Source organism: Octopus sinensis, linkage group LG1, assembly GCF_006345805.1.
Source record: "Octopus sinensis linkage group LG1, ASM634580v1, whole genome shotgun sequence".
NCBI classification, from domain to species: Eukaryota; Metazoa; Mollusca; class Cephalopoda; order Octopoda; family Octopodidae; genus Octopus; species Octopus sinensis.
The window spans coordinates 82813190-82830715 of NC_042997.1; the positions used below are offsets into that span (position 1 = coordinate 82813190).

General features: G+C 35.9%; 1 protein-coding gene across 2 annotated transcripts in view; it reads left to right on the forward strand.

Moving 5' to 3' along the window:
• Positions 1-17526, forward strand: part of LOC115216589 (centrosomal protein of 162 kDa) — an 85713-nt gene that overhangs the window by 66925 nt on the left and 1262 nt on the right. For both annotated transcript variants that reach the window (XM_036502504.1, XM_029786059.2), the window contains exons 25-30: positions 27-258; positions 1029-1226; positions 4502-4656; positions 7601-7708; positions 14465-14581; positions 15699-15848. In XM_036502504.1, coding sequence (XP_036358397.1) covers positions 27-258; positions 1029-1226; positions 4502-4656; positions 7601-7708; positions 14465-14581; positions 15699-15848 — 960 coding nt within the window. The remainder of the gene's footprint in view (positions 1-26; positions 259-1028; positions 1227-4501; positions 4657-7600; positions 7709-14464; positions 14582-15698; positions 15849-17526) is intronic.

Genomic DNA, 17526 nt, shown 5'->3' on the forward strand with positions numbered 1-17526 from the left:
TTATTATTTAATTTGTTTGTCTAAAGCTGCAGTATGAAAGTCAGATTGAAACATTGGAAGAAACTGTTAAGAAGTTACAGCATCAAGCTATTTTGGGTCGTTGTACAGTTTGCAAGAAACCATCATCTGAAGAGATGCCAGAAGAACCAAAAACAAGTGAAAATACAGCGGAAGATAATTCAGAAACTACAATTAAAGAATTACAGCAAAATGTTGACCAACTGCAGTCTGAAGTGCAAAAATATAAAGAAGAAGATGGTAAGTCATTTTATATTGGTCTTGTGTATTTAAACAACTAACTAGATTTATAGAAGCATTTATCTCATGATAATATGGAACAGGGCATGTTGTAAAATTCTGTAAAAACAGGCATGGCTGTGTAGTAAGAAGTTTGTTTCTCAATCACATGATCCTGGGTTCTATTCCACTTTGCAGCACTTTGGGTAAGTGTCTTCTACTATGAACCTGGGGCTGAGTGGATTTGGAGATGGAAACTGAAAGAACCCCATCATATATATGTGTATGTGTGTGTGTGTGTGTGTGTGTGTGTGTGTGTGTGTGTTTATGTATGTTTTCTTCAAGTTGTTTATGGAAGACCAGCAATTGCCAGTGCATACCAGCTTCCCTGCTCCACACCACTGATGTTATCCAAGGGAAAGGCAAAGGCCGATACAGCTTAGCAGCAGTGACATCACAACTCATTTCTACAGCTGAATGAACTGGAGCAATGTGAAATAAAGTGTCTTGCTCAAGAACACAATACACAGTCTGGTCTGGGAATCAGACTCACTACCTCATAATTGTGAGCCCAACGCTCTAACCACTGAGCCATGTGCCTTCTATTGGTATGTTTTTACATAGGTAGAAGGTAGGGAGAGAAGTGTCTAAATGAATGTGGTATTTAGTTACCAGCACAAAGATTTTGAGTTCAGTTCTTATGAAGGAATTATATTTTTAGAGAGAAAATTTGGCCTTACATCTTCAGAATTGGTAATATTTCTTGTTTTCTTTGCCTTTTGTTTTTCCAGATAACTTGCATGCTCTGCTGCAGAAAAGCCAAAACAAAGAGACTCAGTTGCAAAACAAGATGCATGTTTTACAGCAGCAGTTAGATACCAGTAATAATCAAGTTGCAACACTGCGCTGTATGTTTAGTAAACTTCAAAACGAAAAACAAACTTTGTTGAGACAACAGCTTATTAAAAAGCCAACATCAACAAATGAAGGTCTGTATGTGTATGTGTGTATATGTGTCTGGTTGTGTGTGTGTGTTTGCATTTTCATTTCATGTTGTACTTTGTTGAATATTTGAATGTTATTTTTGGTATAGGTATGGTTGTGTAGCAAGAATTTTGCTTCCCATGATTCGTGGTTCAATTCCACTGTATGGCACCTTGAGCAAGTGTCTTATGCTATAACCCCAGGCTGACCAAAGTCTTGTTACTGGATTTGTGGATGAAAACTGAAAGACCCATCATATATATATATATATATATATATATATATATAATTAATGTAGCATAACAGGCGCGCTGTTAGTTGGGGCATTTGAATTATAACGTCGGATGTAATCAATTGAACCACACGTGTATTTATCGTTATGGTAAAATCTGGCGTGTGATTGAGTGGATTTCATCCAGATAGTTTTGGCTGACGAGCTACAAGTGGATTTTTTTGTAAGTAAAATTACATTTAATTCATTAATAGCGAAACAATTGTCCCAAAATAATCTGTATTTTTGTTATTTTTTATTTGCCCTGTCCGTGTGAGCTAACAATCGTACTGACTTTCATGGGAAACATGTATTTTTGTGGTTGAAACCTTTTGGATTAACTAGTGCTAGAGTGAGCCATATAGTGACCACTCTCTTATATTTATTTTATATATATATATATATATTTATACATACATATATATATATATATATATATATATATATATATATATATATATATATATATATATATATATATATATATATATATATATATATACACAAATCCACACACACACACACACACACACACTCACATGTCTATGTATGTGCATGTGTACATGTTTGTATGTATATGTGTGTGTTGCTGTTTCCTTACATTAACATCATGTGATAGTTGCAAATAAATGTTTCTACCATGTAAATGGTGTCCTTCATTCCCTATTTTCCATGGAAAGCATATTTAGTTGTGGGGGAAATATTTCCTTATTTAGAAACAGATAAAAGCTCATGGCAGGAAGGGTATCCAGCTATAGAAAATCCACCTCAACAAATCCCCTCTGAACCATACAAGCATGGAAAAGTGGACAGTAAAATGATGATGATGATGTTGTGTATCAAATAGCATAGAATTAATTATGTATGTTGTAATTGCACAAACAGTTAAGTGGGTGATATCTTGGTCCTTGAAATCTAAAAGCTACAAGATAATGCATAATTAATTCAAAACAATGTGAATAAATTTGACCAAGTAATCCGAATGCAAAAGGGTTAAGGAGTTTCTGAAAGAATTATAGCAAACTTCTTAAACAATAATTTGTATTTAGTTCCTGTTGTTCTATTTGTCTCATATGACATTTCATCGTATATAACATCCAATTTTGTGCTATATCATTTACAAGGAGCCATTGCTGTACATTATAATACACCATGCAAAATAAAATTAAAAAAACAAACACATTTGTTGATAGTATGAGTATCTTATACAGAATTCCAAGAAGAAAAATAAACAAAGATTAACCACAAAGTTTTATTAAAAGCAAAATGCAAAGTAAAAATTAACACACACTAAATTATGAAAGTTATCATAAATTAACTGTTAAATAATTTTAAATATAGTGAGTTGATTGAACTCTGTGAAAACAGTGGATGGAAGGCAGTATGCCTTCTTGTAGAGATAAGTTTTAGAGGATTTGTTGGAACCAGGCTTCATTCAGTTCTCTGGAGTCTTAGACTAACTGTGAAGGAGACAAAAGATGTTGCCAGAAAATTGCTGGAAGCCACTGAAAAAGTGAACTATTATACTTGGCTCAAGAGAGGAGAAGTATGGTGCAGCAAGGACAAGCGTATAGGATGGTAGAAAGATCTGGTCCAGAATTGCAACATTTGACTCAATAAAACTCATGCTGTTGTATGGGAGTTATGTAGCCTATACCAGTGGGTGAATGTGGACAGCTCTGGTGTTAAGGGGTTGAAATACCTACAGAGCAGCTTCTGATGAGGCATCAACTCCTGCATTCGAAGATACAGTACATCAACACCCTCTGTACAACAAATGTTTACCCTAAATCTCATCATCCTTTGCTAACTAATTGCAAAATGTGCCTACTGTACATCACCATAACTGTCATTTCATGCAGGTGATGAAGTTGAGAAGGTCTTGATAGATTAAGGGATTTAGGAACACCATTCTCCAAGCTAAACATAAAAGATTGATAAACAAATATGAAAAATCTTTAATAGGAAAGATTAAACTTGAACACAATCAGATCTTCAAAATAACAACCACAAACTCCCTCACACATTCACACACACATACTCTCTCTCTCTCTTTTAAGAGAGAGAGAAAGAAAGAAAGAGAGAGAGAGAGTGGGGGCAAAGCTGTGTGGTTAAGAAGTTTGCCTCATGGTTTTGGGTTAAATCTCACTGCATGGAACCTTTGGCTTGGTGGTTAAGAGCCTTGAGTTGACTAAAACCTTGTGAGTGAAATGTGGTACATAGAAACTGAAGAAAGTTATCATCTTGTGTTCAAACAAATATTGTTATATTTAGGCATGGTCATATTTTTGCCAATTGACCACATGCACCATACACTTGGTTTTCACAAAGGTATTATGACCCAGCTTAAATATAACAGTATATATATATATATATATATATATATATATATATATATATATATATATGGATATATATATGGATATATGTTGTGTGTGAGTCTCTGTGTTAGTGTATACTAATGTAAATCACTGCATTGAATTGTAGTCATTTACATCAAACACTAATTTAGCTGTTTGATCCTTAGATATTGGTAAAATAGTACCATAAGTCTTCTTTTTCAAGTGGCAGAATTTGAATAGTGTTGTGAAACACTACTCTAGAAATATTCCTCCTCCCCCCAGCAACTATTAGCCTTGGCAGGTCTTCAGTTTTATTTTGAGTGTGGTTGATTGATTTTCTTTCTCTATTAGGGTGTGGAAGTCTCCAAAATATAATGTCTGATATGGCCTGATGTTCAGCATGATAGTGGTGGCCAGTAAGGCCTACTGAAGTTCAACAATTGTAGAGATGGGTGGAATATGAAAATTCTGGTTTTTAAAAATGCTGTTTCTTTGTATGATTCACACATGATTAGATAATCTAAAAAATATAAAATATGAAACTTGCCCCTCCTCTATATTTCATTGATTGTTGTAAAGTATTTTGTTAACTGCACTTTAGTGAACCTTGCAGTGTTTGGGTCAGTATTAGTCAGAGTTTTCCTCTATATCCTATATTCATTTACAGAATTGAATAAGAAAGCCTCAAAACTACCTCAAAAGTCTAAGAAATCAGATGTAATTGATGTTGGAAGCATTTTGGCTGGCAAAGAAGAAAAAATTATCAGTGTGATTGAAGTTCCTGAAGATATATTGAAAGAAAATGAATTGTTAAAAATTAAGGTAAAGCATTTTTGGTGAAATAGCTAAAGATGCAGAATTGATTTTTAAAGTTAACAGCCCTTCCATAGATCAATAGTTGTTGTTTAGCTTCAAGCCTGTTTTGATTGTGCTGAGGTATTCCAGCTGTAACCATTCCATCTTTCATTTAGTCAGTGTACATAGAACTATTTTATCCATACATCCTCCTTACCATTTTTAAGCAGGAAGGTGTGGTTGAAGGATATTTGGCTGCTATTTCAAGCAGTGTGAGTGACCACAAAGAGACTCCCTTATTGGTTTATTACTTTGTAGTTTTTGAATTAAGATGATGCTGTTAGTTTGTAAAATATGAATTGAAGGAGATTTAGTTCTTATTTCTACAGGGTGGACAACTATATACAGTGCCCTTCAGCTTGTCTGATATAATGTTGAACTGTACAGTTAAGAGCTGAAACCTTGAAAATTTCACATGGCTCTTTTGGTTAAAAATATGTTACATCATAACTCAAAAACTTTTGAATTTTTTGAGATTCTTTGAGAAATTTTGAGATTTTGTGAATTATCCTAGAAACATTTTCTTTGAGGATATTTTGAAGTTTGTGAAGTTTATTAAGCTTTTAAGAAATTTTTCTTTAAGTATTTTTTCCTTTTTCTTTTTCTTTAAGCAATTTTAAAAATTTCTTTAAAAAAGAAATTTCATAAAGAAAATATTATTTAAAGAAATTCTCTTAAGAACTTTCACCTTTTCTTGTCCTGTTCTTAATTGCTTTTTAACTTGTTTTAATTTCCCTTTAATTTATTCAGTTACAGTATTCTCTTCTTTTCTCTTCCTAGCCTCTCCTACTAACAGTATTGCCCTGTTGTCTTACTATACTAAATATATTATCATACATTGGCTCTATGTGAGGCTCTAATCTATGACATATGTATTTGTACATATATATATATATACAACTGGAACTCCATTGGCTATGACAGCTTGCTGATAAAATTAATGTGCAAGTGGCTGAGCACTCCACAGACACATGTGCCCTTCACACTGTTCTCAGGGAAATTCAGTGTGACGCAGAATGTGACAAAGCTGGTCTTGGATTACAGGTACAACTTAGAATTACAGGTACAATTCATTTTTGCCAGCTGAGTAGACTGGAACAATGTGAAATAAAGTGTCTTGCTCAAGGACACAACATACCACCAGGAATTGAATTCACAACCTTATGATTGTGAGTTGAATGCCCTAACCACCAAGCCATGTGCTTTCACAGTTGGGTCCTTAACAGTAAAAGAGGGCAGCCGACTATATTGTGTTTGCTCAAAAAATTTGCACAGAAATTTGCACAAGTCACACATCTAGTTTGTGAAAAATTATGTATTTCTTTTGGTTAGGTACGAGGAAAATTTTGATGTGAGAAGGTTATAATTGAATGACTTTTATTCTGTTACATCCTAGTCGTCGTCGTCGTCGTCGGTGGTGGCGGCAGCGGCCCTGGGCATTACTGTCTCAAATCCCAGAGCTTATAGGACCAATTACCCAGCTTGCATGGTGTATAAGTGACCGAGATACACAACACTTCCCCTGAACAGGACACCAGTCTACCGCAGGCTTACTCATTCACAGCTGAGTGAACTGGAGCAATGTAAAGTGAAATGTTTTGCTCAAGAACCTTATGCACATCCTACTCTGGGAATCGAAACAATGATCTTGCAATTGTCAGTGCAACACACTAATCAATTGGCCATGCATCTTCATAATCTGTTACAGAAATTTATTTTATTGCTTGCTATGACGTTTATACAAAGGAGTGAAATAGAGTAACGTACTGCAAGAGACCTTAGTCTTAACCCTTTCGTTACTATATTTCTGACCAAATTACACCCCTTATGTGTTTCAATTAATTTCTAATGTAATCATAAATTTAGTCTGGTTTCATTAAACAACTATAACTTTTTTATTTATCGATATATTAATCTGATTTTTGGAAGATAATTTAATGAAATATTCTCAACCAATTCTATACTATAATTTTTGTCACAAAGTGACTCTAATTGCAGGTAGATACAGGTAAATTCAACAAAATATAAAATTATTAAAATTTTGTTCAAACATTGCTATAGAAAATGGGTTATTAGCTAATATTCAATTGTGTATACAACAAAATTTTACGATAGAATTTGTTATTCTGGGTAACTTTCTGATACCCATAATAATATTTATGGCAAAATAGTCTTAATTTCATTTAAGGTTGTGGGAAACCACAAACTATCGTTTCTTTCGCTTTGTGTACGTTTAGCGTAACGGTTCGTTCCCGCCGTAATGATTTCAAATAGGCTCATTCGAAAAAGTAAATAGAAATAGTCTAAGGCTTTACCCTTCTGGGAAAATCTGTGGCTTGGTTCAGTTTCTTCAGAAAAATCACCGAAAGAAACAGTTTTAAAATTTTCACTCCATTCGGGTGCCAATTCATTTTCTTTATCGCTGTCGATCTCGGATTCACAGTTTTCACTTTCGGAAAATGAAACATCAGATTCATTATCAAATACCACATGCTTTTTTTTTTCAGTCATAGAGTTAGATTTATGAAGGTCTTCAGTAGAAAATCCTTCGAATTCTGACTTGCTGCTTGATATAATGAAATTCGTATCCATTTTTTGTCAGAATTACAAATTTTGAAAACACAATAGGAACAAATTTCGGAAAAAAATCTCCCATAATTCACGGAATTAAAATTACACTTCGATTATTGTACAAAACTGTAGTTGAACTCTTTACGAAGTATAAAACGTGTTTTCACGAATGTACTAAAGTGATTTGCTCTGATATTCTCATTTAAATATGAATAGGTAAATTCGGGCGGCTTTGGGCGGTTTGGTTTTATTAACCAAAATTTTTTTCGGGCGGCTTTGGGCGGTTTGGTAACGAAAGGGTTAATGACTTTCTAAAGTATTATAGATTTATTCTTTTTAGGTGGAACAGCTTCAGTTGTCTCTGGAACATCAAAAAGTTGATATGATGAAGTCTTCAGCAGAATTGGAAGCAGATATTCGGAAAACACATGAACATTATCAAGACGAGGTAATTACCAATGTTTATAGTACATCACATACAAGCTCACTCAAACATATATGTACACATGTGTGTGTGTGTGTGTGTTTTAGATGAATACACACATGCATATATGTGTGTTCATTTTTGTTCTGTGTTCATTTCACACTTGTTTTTCCATACCAACACTGGTTAGGTGAATGTTATTGTGGCATTGTTTTACAGCCGGATGCCCTTCTCATTGCTAACTCTTATCTGTTTCTCAAGTATCCCCTATTCTACATGGCTTCAGAGGTGTGAACTGAGCAGATGATTTGTTGACAAGAGAACAGACAAAAACAACACTACTTGCCACACATTTCTTCCAGTTTCATTCAGTTTGGATGTCCTTCTTAGATCCTTTATTCCACACAGCTTCAAAGGTATGAAACAAGTGCACAGTTTACTGATTGGACAATGATAACAACAATGATACCTGTTGCAACTTTTGTATAGGTGATTGCAGAGTTTAAAAAACACACAGACATGCATGCTCACACACTGACACATACATACCTGTATATATACAGTATGCAGTGAATAAATTGTTGCCTAAATTACACAGAAATGAAAATAACACTGACATCTCATTTTAACAAATATATTTACCAAAATTACATAAAAATATATTGAAATACTGAAAAGTAAATTTATTCAATAAAATCGCCATTGGCTTCAACCATGGCCTCCAGACGACTTCGGAATCTTCTTCAACTCTTCTGGACAGTCTCCTTGTTTAAGTTGGTGAATACTGCCATAATCCATTTTTCCAGTTTGTCTTTGGTGTTACAAGGAGTTTTGTTGGTCTCTTGCTCAGCTGCATCCCACACACTCTGTGTTGAGTCTGAAGCTATGTGGAAAGATGAATGGAAGCATAACATCACTCACACTAGTGATCATTCCAAACACCATGATGTTGACTGGATGTTTGATTAGTATCACTCTCGGTCCATGTTTTGGGGACACAACAAGCCAACGGTTGTTCTGTGTGTTCACCATCTGATCCTGGCAGAATTTTTTCTCTTCTGAGAAAAACCAAAACCTGTTCAGTTAGAGGGGATGTTTGAGTTTGTTCAGAAGCTTTGTAGCATTGTCTTTCCTCTTGTCCTTGATAGCTTGGAATAAAAATTTCTCATCTTATGTTAGGAATACTGAATGTCTTCATGCACTACCAGCCTGATAAGGAACTCAGACACTCCTATGTCCCTGGCAGTGGACCTGATTGACTTGGAAGGATTGTTGTCAATCATGGTCTGGATCTCACTACAATTTCAGGAGTTCTTTTCTTATCAGAATGATCAGAGTGTGTTTTCTGAGCTGCTGTACCTTTGTAATTATCATTAGACTTATCCTACTATTTCCAAATCCTCTGCACTGTTTTGGAGCTTCTGGTGTGAATGCCAAGCAGTACATCACGTCGTTTCCAAATTCCTGGCAGAGTGAATTGCGTCATGGTGCTGTTTTTCTCACAGATGGTGCCCAACTGACTCTACTATACTGTGTAATTGACAGAATCAAAAACAATGTGCATGCACGAAATTAAAAAGATAAAATGGTGACAATTTACCCATTATACTCTGTATATATATTTAGATGTGTGTGTGTGTATATATATATATATGTGTTTGTGTGCATATATATATATATGTTAGTAATGGTAAGACAACGAAAGAATGAATGAGACCTCGGTATTATGTAAATAGAGGAATTTATCAGTAATTATATTACAGATATATACACACACACACACCCACATATATATTAATGGAGCATAAGTGCAAAGCAGTGTTTAGGTATGAGTAGAATTTAGGTTAGTTGAAATCTGTTTGTCACATATTTAAACTGCTAAAGGCAAATACACTGCAGGTATTGTGGAGAAAAAAATCTCTCTTAAAGTAAAATGGTGTGAAAACGGTAAAAAATCAAACTGTTCAAACCACAAAAAGTCCAATAGCAGTTGTTTCCAACAAAAATTTCTGAATTTTCTGCCCCACAGGGCAAAAATGGAAGTTCACAGATTAACAGAAGTTCAAATTTCAACAGGTACAACAAACAGTGCAATAACAAAGAAACATTAGATAATAACAGATAGAACTCACAAACAAGCAACAGCCAAAGGGAGATGTAGCTAAGAGGTGATTCTTTATTATGAATATTTACATTCGAACATTGAAAGGACAATACAGGACATTACAAAACATTTAAAGATGGCTTGGTGAGCTTATTTGATGACTTTAAAAATATTTTATATATATATATATATCATCATCATCATCATCATCATTTAACGTCTGCTTTCCATGCTAGCATGGGTTGGACAATTTGACTGAGGACTGGCAAATCAGATGGCTGCACCAGGCTCCAATCTGATCTAGCAGAGTTTCTACAGCTGGATGCCCTTCCTAATGTCAACCACTCCGAAAGTGTAGTGGGTGCTTTTATGTGCCACTGACATGAGGGCCAGTCTGACAGTACTGGCAACAGCTACGCTCAAATGGTGTTTTTTATGCCACCTGCACGGGAGTCAGTCCAGCGACACTGACAACGACCTCGCTCGAATGTTTTGTTCACATGCCACCGGCATAGGTGCCAGTAAGGCGATGCTGTTAATGATCATGCTCAAATGGTGCTTTTTACGTGCCACCAGCACGGAAGCCAGACAGCTGCTCTGGCAGTGATCCTGCTCAGATGGAGCTGTTAGCGCTCCACTGGCATGGGTGCCAGTCATCGAATTTGGTTCAATTTCAATTTCGAAATCGTATATATACAATTAAAATGACTTATGTTAAATACAAGTTGAATTTATTGGGTGTTTTTATTATTGATTTCTGTCTGTCATACAGTGAAAATATGAGTCTTTTGAGTCTGCCAATGACTTGATAATTGTTTGTCACTGCTGGGATCACAAACTTATGATTTCAAAGTGTCAGGACAATTGCATAGCTAAACATCCAGTTATTCGTATTTTGTTGTTTGATCCTATAGCAGATCTGATCAATTAGAGTTATGTTCTGAGCTTTCCAGCCATGGCTATTCTTTCTGTTTTCAGATAATGTATCTAGGTGTACATTAACCAATTTGCCTTTTTTCCATAGATGGTAAGGTGTGGTTTTAGGGAAACTAGGGTGCTTTTTTTAGCAACTTAAGATACCTTGTAGAGGCTCTTACTGTTGGCTTGTTCGATTAATTTTGTGTGTTTTTTTGCGGGGGTAATGTGGAGTGACACAAGATCTTAGTAAGCATTTTGATTTCTAGCTGGATCTCCAAGAAGAAAGTTTGAAGTTAGACATGTCTTCTACTAATGAAATCCAGATGATTAATCATCATGTGGGGAGAATTAGTAACGAAGAAAATGTTGAGTTGTGATGCTATTTATCATATTTGAATGTGACAAATATTGATTGTTGATAGCAATGACTGAGAGAGAAAGAGAGAGATAGAGAAGGAGAGGGAGAGAGGGGGTAGAAAGAAGGGAAAGAAAGAGAGAAGTGAGTGAGAGGATATTTTTGTCCTTTACTTGTTTCAGTCATGGAACTGTGGCCATGCTGGGGCACAGCCTTGAAGGGTTTAGTCAAACAAATAACTCATAGTACTTATTTTTTTAATCCCAGTACTTATTCTGTCAGTATCTTTTGCTGAGCCATTAAGTTATGGCAACACGAACAAACCAACACCATTGTCAAGAGGTGGATGGGGAACAAACTCAAGCAAAGACACTCACTCACTCACTCATGCACAAATGCATGCACACACACATGCATGCACACACACACACACACACATACATACAACGGGATTCTTCCAGTTTCCATCTACCAATTTGGTCAGCTTGAGGGCATGGTAAAAAACTCTTGTATGGTAAGAACCTTGCTTCCCAACCACACAGCTCTGCTTGACAATTGGTGTTGGTGTGCTTACATTGCCATAACTGAGCAGTTCAGCAAAAGAGACTGATAGAATAAGATCTAGGATTGAAAAAAAATTCCTGTGGTTGATTTGTTCAACAAAAAACCCTTCAAGGCAGTACCCCAGGATGGCCACAGTCAAATGACTGAAAAAAGTAAAAGATATATATACATGGGGAAGTCAAAAATTATCTGTACTTTCACCATAACATATCTTTATTATTGCCACACTGCCTTCTGCGCATGTTTGCTTATAGTTGGTACTATTGTGGTCATGTGATCGAAGTTTGAGCCTGGTCATGCCATTTTTCTTTCTGGCTTTACAGTGTAAGCATGGCCACTTCACCAGCAGTGTGCACCAAAGAAAAACAAAGGGGCATGGTTCTGTCTGTCAAATCATTCACGATCAGCTCAACTTCCATAAAGTCTGTGCAAGATGGGTGCCAAGAGAGCTTACTGTAGAGCATAAGTGCAAATGTCTTGAGGTCTGTCAACATTTACTTGATCGCTACAACTATGAGGGTGAGGAATTTTTATGCAGAATTGTCACGAGAGATGAAATGTGGGCCCAGCATTAGGAGGCCGAATCCAAAAGGCAGAGTATGAAGTGGAAACCTCCTGGCTTGCCAGCAATGAAGAAATTCAAGACTCAGTCTTCTGCAGAAAAGGTGATGTTAACCCTGTTTCAGGACTCAAAAGGGCTTATACTGGAAGTTTAACTGGAAAAGGGGTGTATGATCAACTGTGCAAGATACAGTGCTTTGCTGGCCAACAAACTGAAGCCAGCAATTAGCACTGAATGCTGAAGCCTATTGTCGAAGAAAGTTTTGTTGCTGCATGACAATGCACACCCACACATGGCCACTCAGACCATTGAAACCATTAACCAATTGGGTTTTGATGTGTTGGAACACTCTGCCTACAGCCCAGATCTCACCCTTTCTGACTGTCTCATATTTGGACTGTTGAAAGATGGTTTATGAGGTTGTCGATTTCCTACAGATGAAGATGTGAAAGAGGTGGTGCATAAATGGTTGCACAACAAACTGGAAACTTTCTTCTTGGAGGGAATACGCAAGCTTGTGGACCCCTAGACCAAGTGCATCGAAAAGGAAGGAGACTATATAGAAAAATGACATACTTGTTTATACCCTGCTTTTGTGTATAAACACTGAAAAAGTAAGAGTGCGTATAATTTTTGACTCTCCCTTGTATATATGTATGTGTGTGTATATATATTATAATTATCATCATTTAACGTCCATTTTCCAGGCTAGTATGGGTTGAACAGTTTGACAGGAGCTGGCAAGTCAGAAAGCTGCACCAGGCTCCAGGTGTCTGTTTTGGTGTGGTTTCTATGGCTGCACTTTACAGAATGTACTTGGTGGTACCTTTTTACATCACACAGCTACATTCTGTAACGTGCAGCCATAGAAACCACACCAAAACAGAGGAATCAGAAAATTCACATCGTGAATGTTCCGAAAGAGTTTGACCCGGGCATAAAAACAAAAAAAAAATAGTGTAATAGGTGTAAAACAACTTACTCTATATGAATATGACAAAAAATGCGCGCTCACGAAGGGAGGTGGGGGAGAGGACTCGGAAAATTCACATTGTGAATGTTCCAAAAGCATTTGACCTGAGCACAAAAAAAAAAAAAATAGTGTAATAGGTGTAAAACAACTTGCTCTATATGAATATGACAAAAAATGCACGCTCACGAAGGGAGGTGGGGGAGAGGACTCAGAAAATTCACATTGTGAATGTTCCAAAAGCATTTGACCTGGGCACAAAAAAAAAAAAAAAAAGTGTAATAGGTGTAAAACAACTTGCTCTAAACAAATATGGTGTTTTTTAATCACACCAGTACTGATGCCTTTTATGTGACACTAGCACAGGTACTTTTTATGTGGCATCAGCACTAGTGGGTTTGCGAAATAACTTGCATGACAAAGACCTCTTATTTGAGAGAGGGAATGGAACCGAGAGAATGGTCTGTGTGTTAGGTGAGCAGTTAGAGTATGATAGAGGGACAGGGAGAATTGTGTTACTGTAGAGGAGGTACTTGGCTACTCCAGTAGGACAAGGAAGGAAAAGGAAGGTGGGAGAGAGTTAGAAAGCTAGAGAGACAGTCAGAGTGAGAGAGAGAGAGAGAGATGGTATTGGAGATGTAATGGGACCTGCTCACAGTGAATAGTGGGGGGGGGGTGTTGGTATAAGGTATACAAAAAGAATAGAGGTGCCTGTTTCATAAGAGTGTGAGGAGATATGTTTATGGATGGGGGAAGATATGACTGTAGCAAGTATCTAACCAGAGGCAGTAAATTTGCCACAATAGAAGCAAGGTTTGAGTCAACGGAGTGTGCAAGAGAGTACTCGACTCGAACCTTGCAAAGTGGAAATATTTTATTTTTACCTTTATATCTGGGACATAGGATGTCCCAGATAAAAATTAAAAATGTCCCCCCAGGAGTAGAGGTAGGCTGGATTGTAGCCACACTTCTATACAAGAGGGAGGACAAGATACAATTGATTGAAATTGCAAGACGGGCCTATAATTCCAATCTGTTATATATTTTGAGTATTGTTATCACTAGCGATATCAAGATATAACTTTGTATTTTATGTGTAGATGTATATATATAGATGTACATGTAATATGTACACATATATATATATACACATATATACATGCACTACCACTATGACCCGGCAACGCCGGGTCATAATGCTAGTATATATTAAGAGGGAGAGAAAGAGAGAGAGAGAGAGTGTGTGTGTGTGTGTGTATGTGTGTGTTGATTTGTTGATCACACCTTTTTGTTTGTCTTTTGTCCAGATCAACACTTTGAGAATTTCTCACCAGAAAGAACTTCACAAAATTCTAACAGAACAAGCTTTGAAGAATTCCACCAGTTCTTCTGTGCAACTTCAGTGTAAAGTTGATGCCCAGCAGGTAATTGTATACAACTTAGAAAGAAAAATTTTTCATTTGTTGGTTGTTATTCAGATAATTTGTTGCGATTCGAAATGACTGGCTCAAGGAAATCTATTGAACGAATGACATTAATTTACAAGAAAGCTGGAACACAAGGGTGTTGTGTTGTTATTTAGCCTTAGGTCCACCCTGTATGAGAAGTCATTTGATCAAAGGCATTCCAGCTATGACCATCTTATCCTTCTCTTGGCCATTGCATGTCTAGGGCTGCATTATCCAATGTGTGCTTTCCTTTTCAATATGATTAGATTTTACTACCTTTTCTAGTAAATTGACTATGTAGAAGCTTCTTTGCCAGAGGTATTGAAGAGATAGCAATGCTGATATGACTGAACATATGATGTGATTGGACAATATCATCATCATTATCTTCATCTTTTAACATCTGTCTTCTGTGCTAGCATGGGTTGGACAGTTTGACAGGAACTGGCAAGCTGGAGAGCTTATATATATATATATATATTATATATATATAATATATATATATATATATATATAGGTTATGAGAGATAATGGTGTCAAGAAGACTCAAAGGTGTCAGGTAATGCTGAGTAACTGCTATGGTTCAGTGATTATGTGAATGAGGAGTCCAACGTAGGTCATATATCAGCATGTGTATGTATAAAAAAATTAACAGAATGAGATAAAAATCCAAGGCTATGAAAGATTTCAGAACATTTATAAATAGAAAGTCTTACACTGTCTCCGATTAAGGGATATATAAAATATCCCGGAAACAGCAGTAAGACCTTCTATTTATAAATGTTCTGAAAGCTTTCATAGCCTTGGATTTTTATCTCATTCTGTTAATTTTTTTTTATATATATATAAATATTAAAGGAAATAGAGAAATACAATTGACATATGAAAAATTTATTTACATTATAATATAATTATACTATGAAAAGATATAATATAATATAATATATGATATAATATAATATAACAAATAGTTAAAACTATATATAAACTGTTGCTTTTAATGTCATGTGACATCTGTGTACTAACATTTAGCTTTTATTTGTTTATGTTTCATTTTTGTTTTTTTAAGCAATTTACATATCTAAATTTACAGGTGTTAATAGACCATCTCCAAGAACAACTTAGAAATGCTCAGGTGGATGCTGAAAAGTTGTCTGAACTTAAAGTACGTGAAGTCGTATTAGAGGCTCACATACAGCAGTTGCAGGATGAATTAGCTGAAGCAAAAAGCACACATTCTCCAGTAAGTTCGGTTCATTAATGAATTAAAGGTTAAGGTTGCTGAACATGATATAATCTTTTCTACCCTAGGCACAAGGCACAAAATTTTTGTGGAGTTGGGGGGCAAATCAATTAGATCGAACTCAGTACACAACTGGTACTTAATTTATCAACCCCAAAAGGATGAAAGGCAAAGTCGACCTCGATGGAATTTGACCTCAGAATGTAAAGACAGACGAAATATCGCTAAGCATTTTGCCCAGTGTGCTAACGTTTCTATCAGCTCAATGCCTTAACATGGAATAAGGACCAAAGGAGTGATAATTTCAAATCTTTTATCTTTTTTGTTTATCTCTTACTTGTTTTAGTCATTGGATTGCGGCCATGCTGGGGTACTGTTTTGGAGAATTTTGGTTCAACAAATTGACCTCAATACTTATTTTCAAGTCTTGTACTTATTTAATCAATCTCTGTGGCCAAACTGCTAAGTTACAGGGATGTAAACAAACCAACACCTGCTGTCAAGTAGTGGGGTGGGGCGCACATACACAGAGACAAAGACACGGATGAACACCATTCCTCCATGTGATCAGCTTGAAAAATTGTTAAGATATTAAGATATTTTTCTTAATATGAAATCAATGGTAGCTTTAATACACTAATAAAGAAATTTTATCCACCATTGTCGTGTTGAGTACTCATTCTCATTGTTCAACATTTATGTGTGTGTGTGTATATATATATATATATATATATATATATATATATATATATATATATGTTCCATTCATATATATAACTGGCACTCTGTTGGTTCTGACGACGAGGGTTCCAGTTTATTTGATCAATGGAACAGCTTGCTTGTGAAATTAATATGCAAGTGGCTGAGCACTCCACAGACATGTGTACCCTTAATGTAGTTCTCAGGGAGATTCAGCATGACACAGAGTGTGGTAAGGCTGGCCTTTTAAAATACAGGTACTACTCAATTTATCATTATACTAGCAGTATCGCCCGGCGTTGCTCAGGTTTGTAAGGGAAATAACTATAAAGCATTTTTAGAGAGTTATAGCCAAAAAATAGCAAAAAAATGGAAAAAAAATGATGGTAAATTTTTTTTGAGAGTTAAAAAAGGTGGAGTTGCGTCCCCTAGACGGTCTGTGGTTTGGGTCTCTGATTCTCGACCCCATGTCGAATTTATCGATTTTTTTCAGAACTGGGGGAACTTTTCAAAATTTTCGCTGCGTTAGTTTTGAATTATGACATTGGGCTATGTGTGTGTCAAGTTTCATCAGAATCGGTTGAAAGCCGTGGTCAGAGTGAGGGTACAAGAAAACAGACACACAGAAAACGCACAGACAAACTGCCGTTTATATAGAGAGAGATACTTATATATGTATGCATGCATACATACATGCATACATGCATACATACACACACACATACATATATACATACATACATACACACACACACACATGCATACATACATACATACATACATACATACATACATCTGTTTTTGTGTGTGTCTTTGTGTCTGTGTTTGTTCTCCATCATCACTTGACATCTAGTCCTGGTGTGTTTACGTCCCTGTAACTTAGCGGTTCAGTAAAAGAGGCTGATAGAATAGGTAGTAGGCCTAAAAATAATAAGTAAGTCCTGGGGTTGATTTGTTCTATCAAAACCCTTCAAGGTGG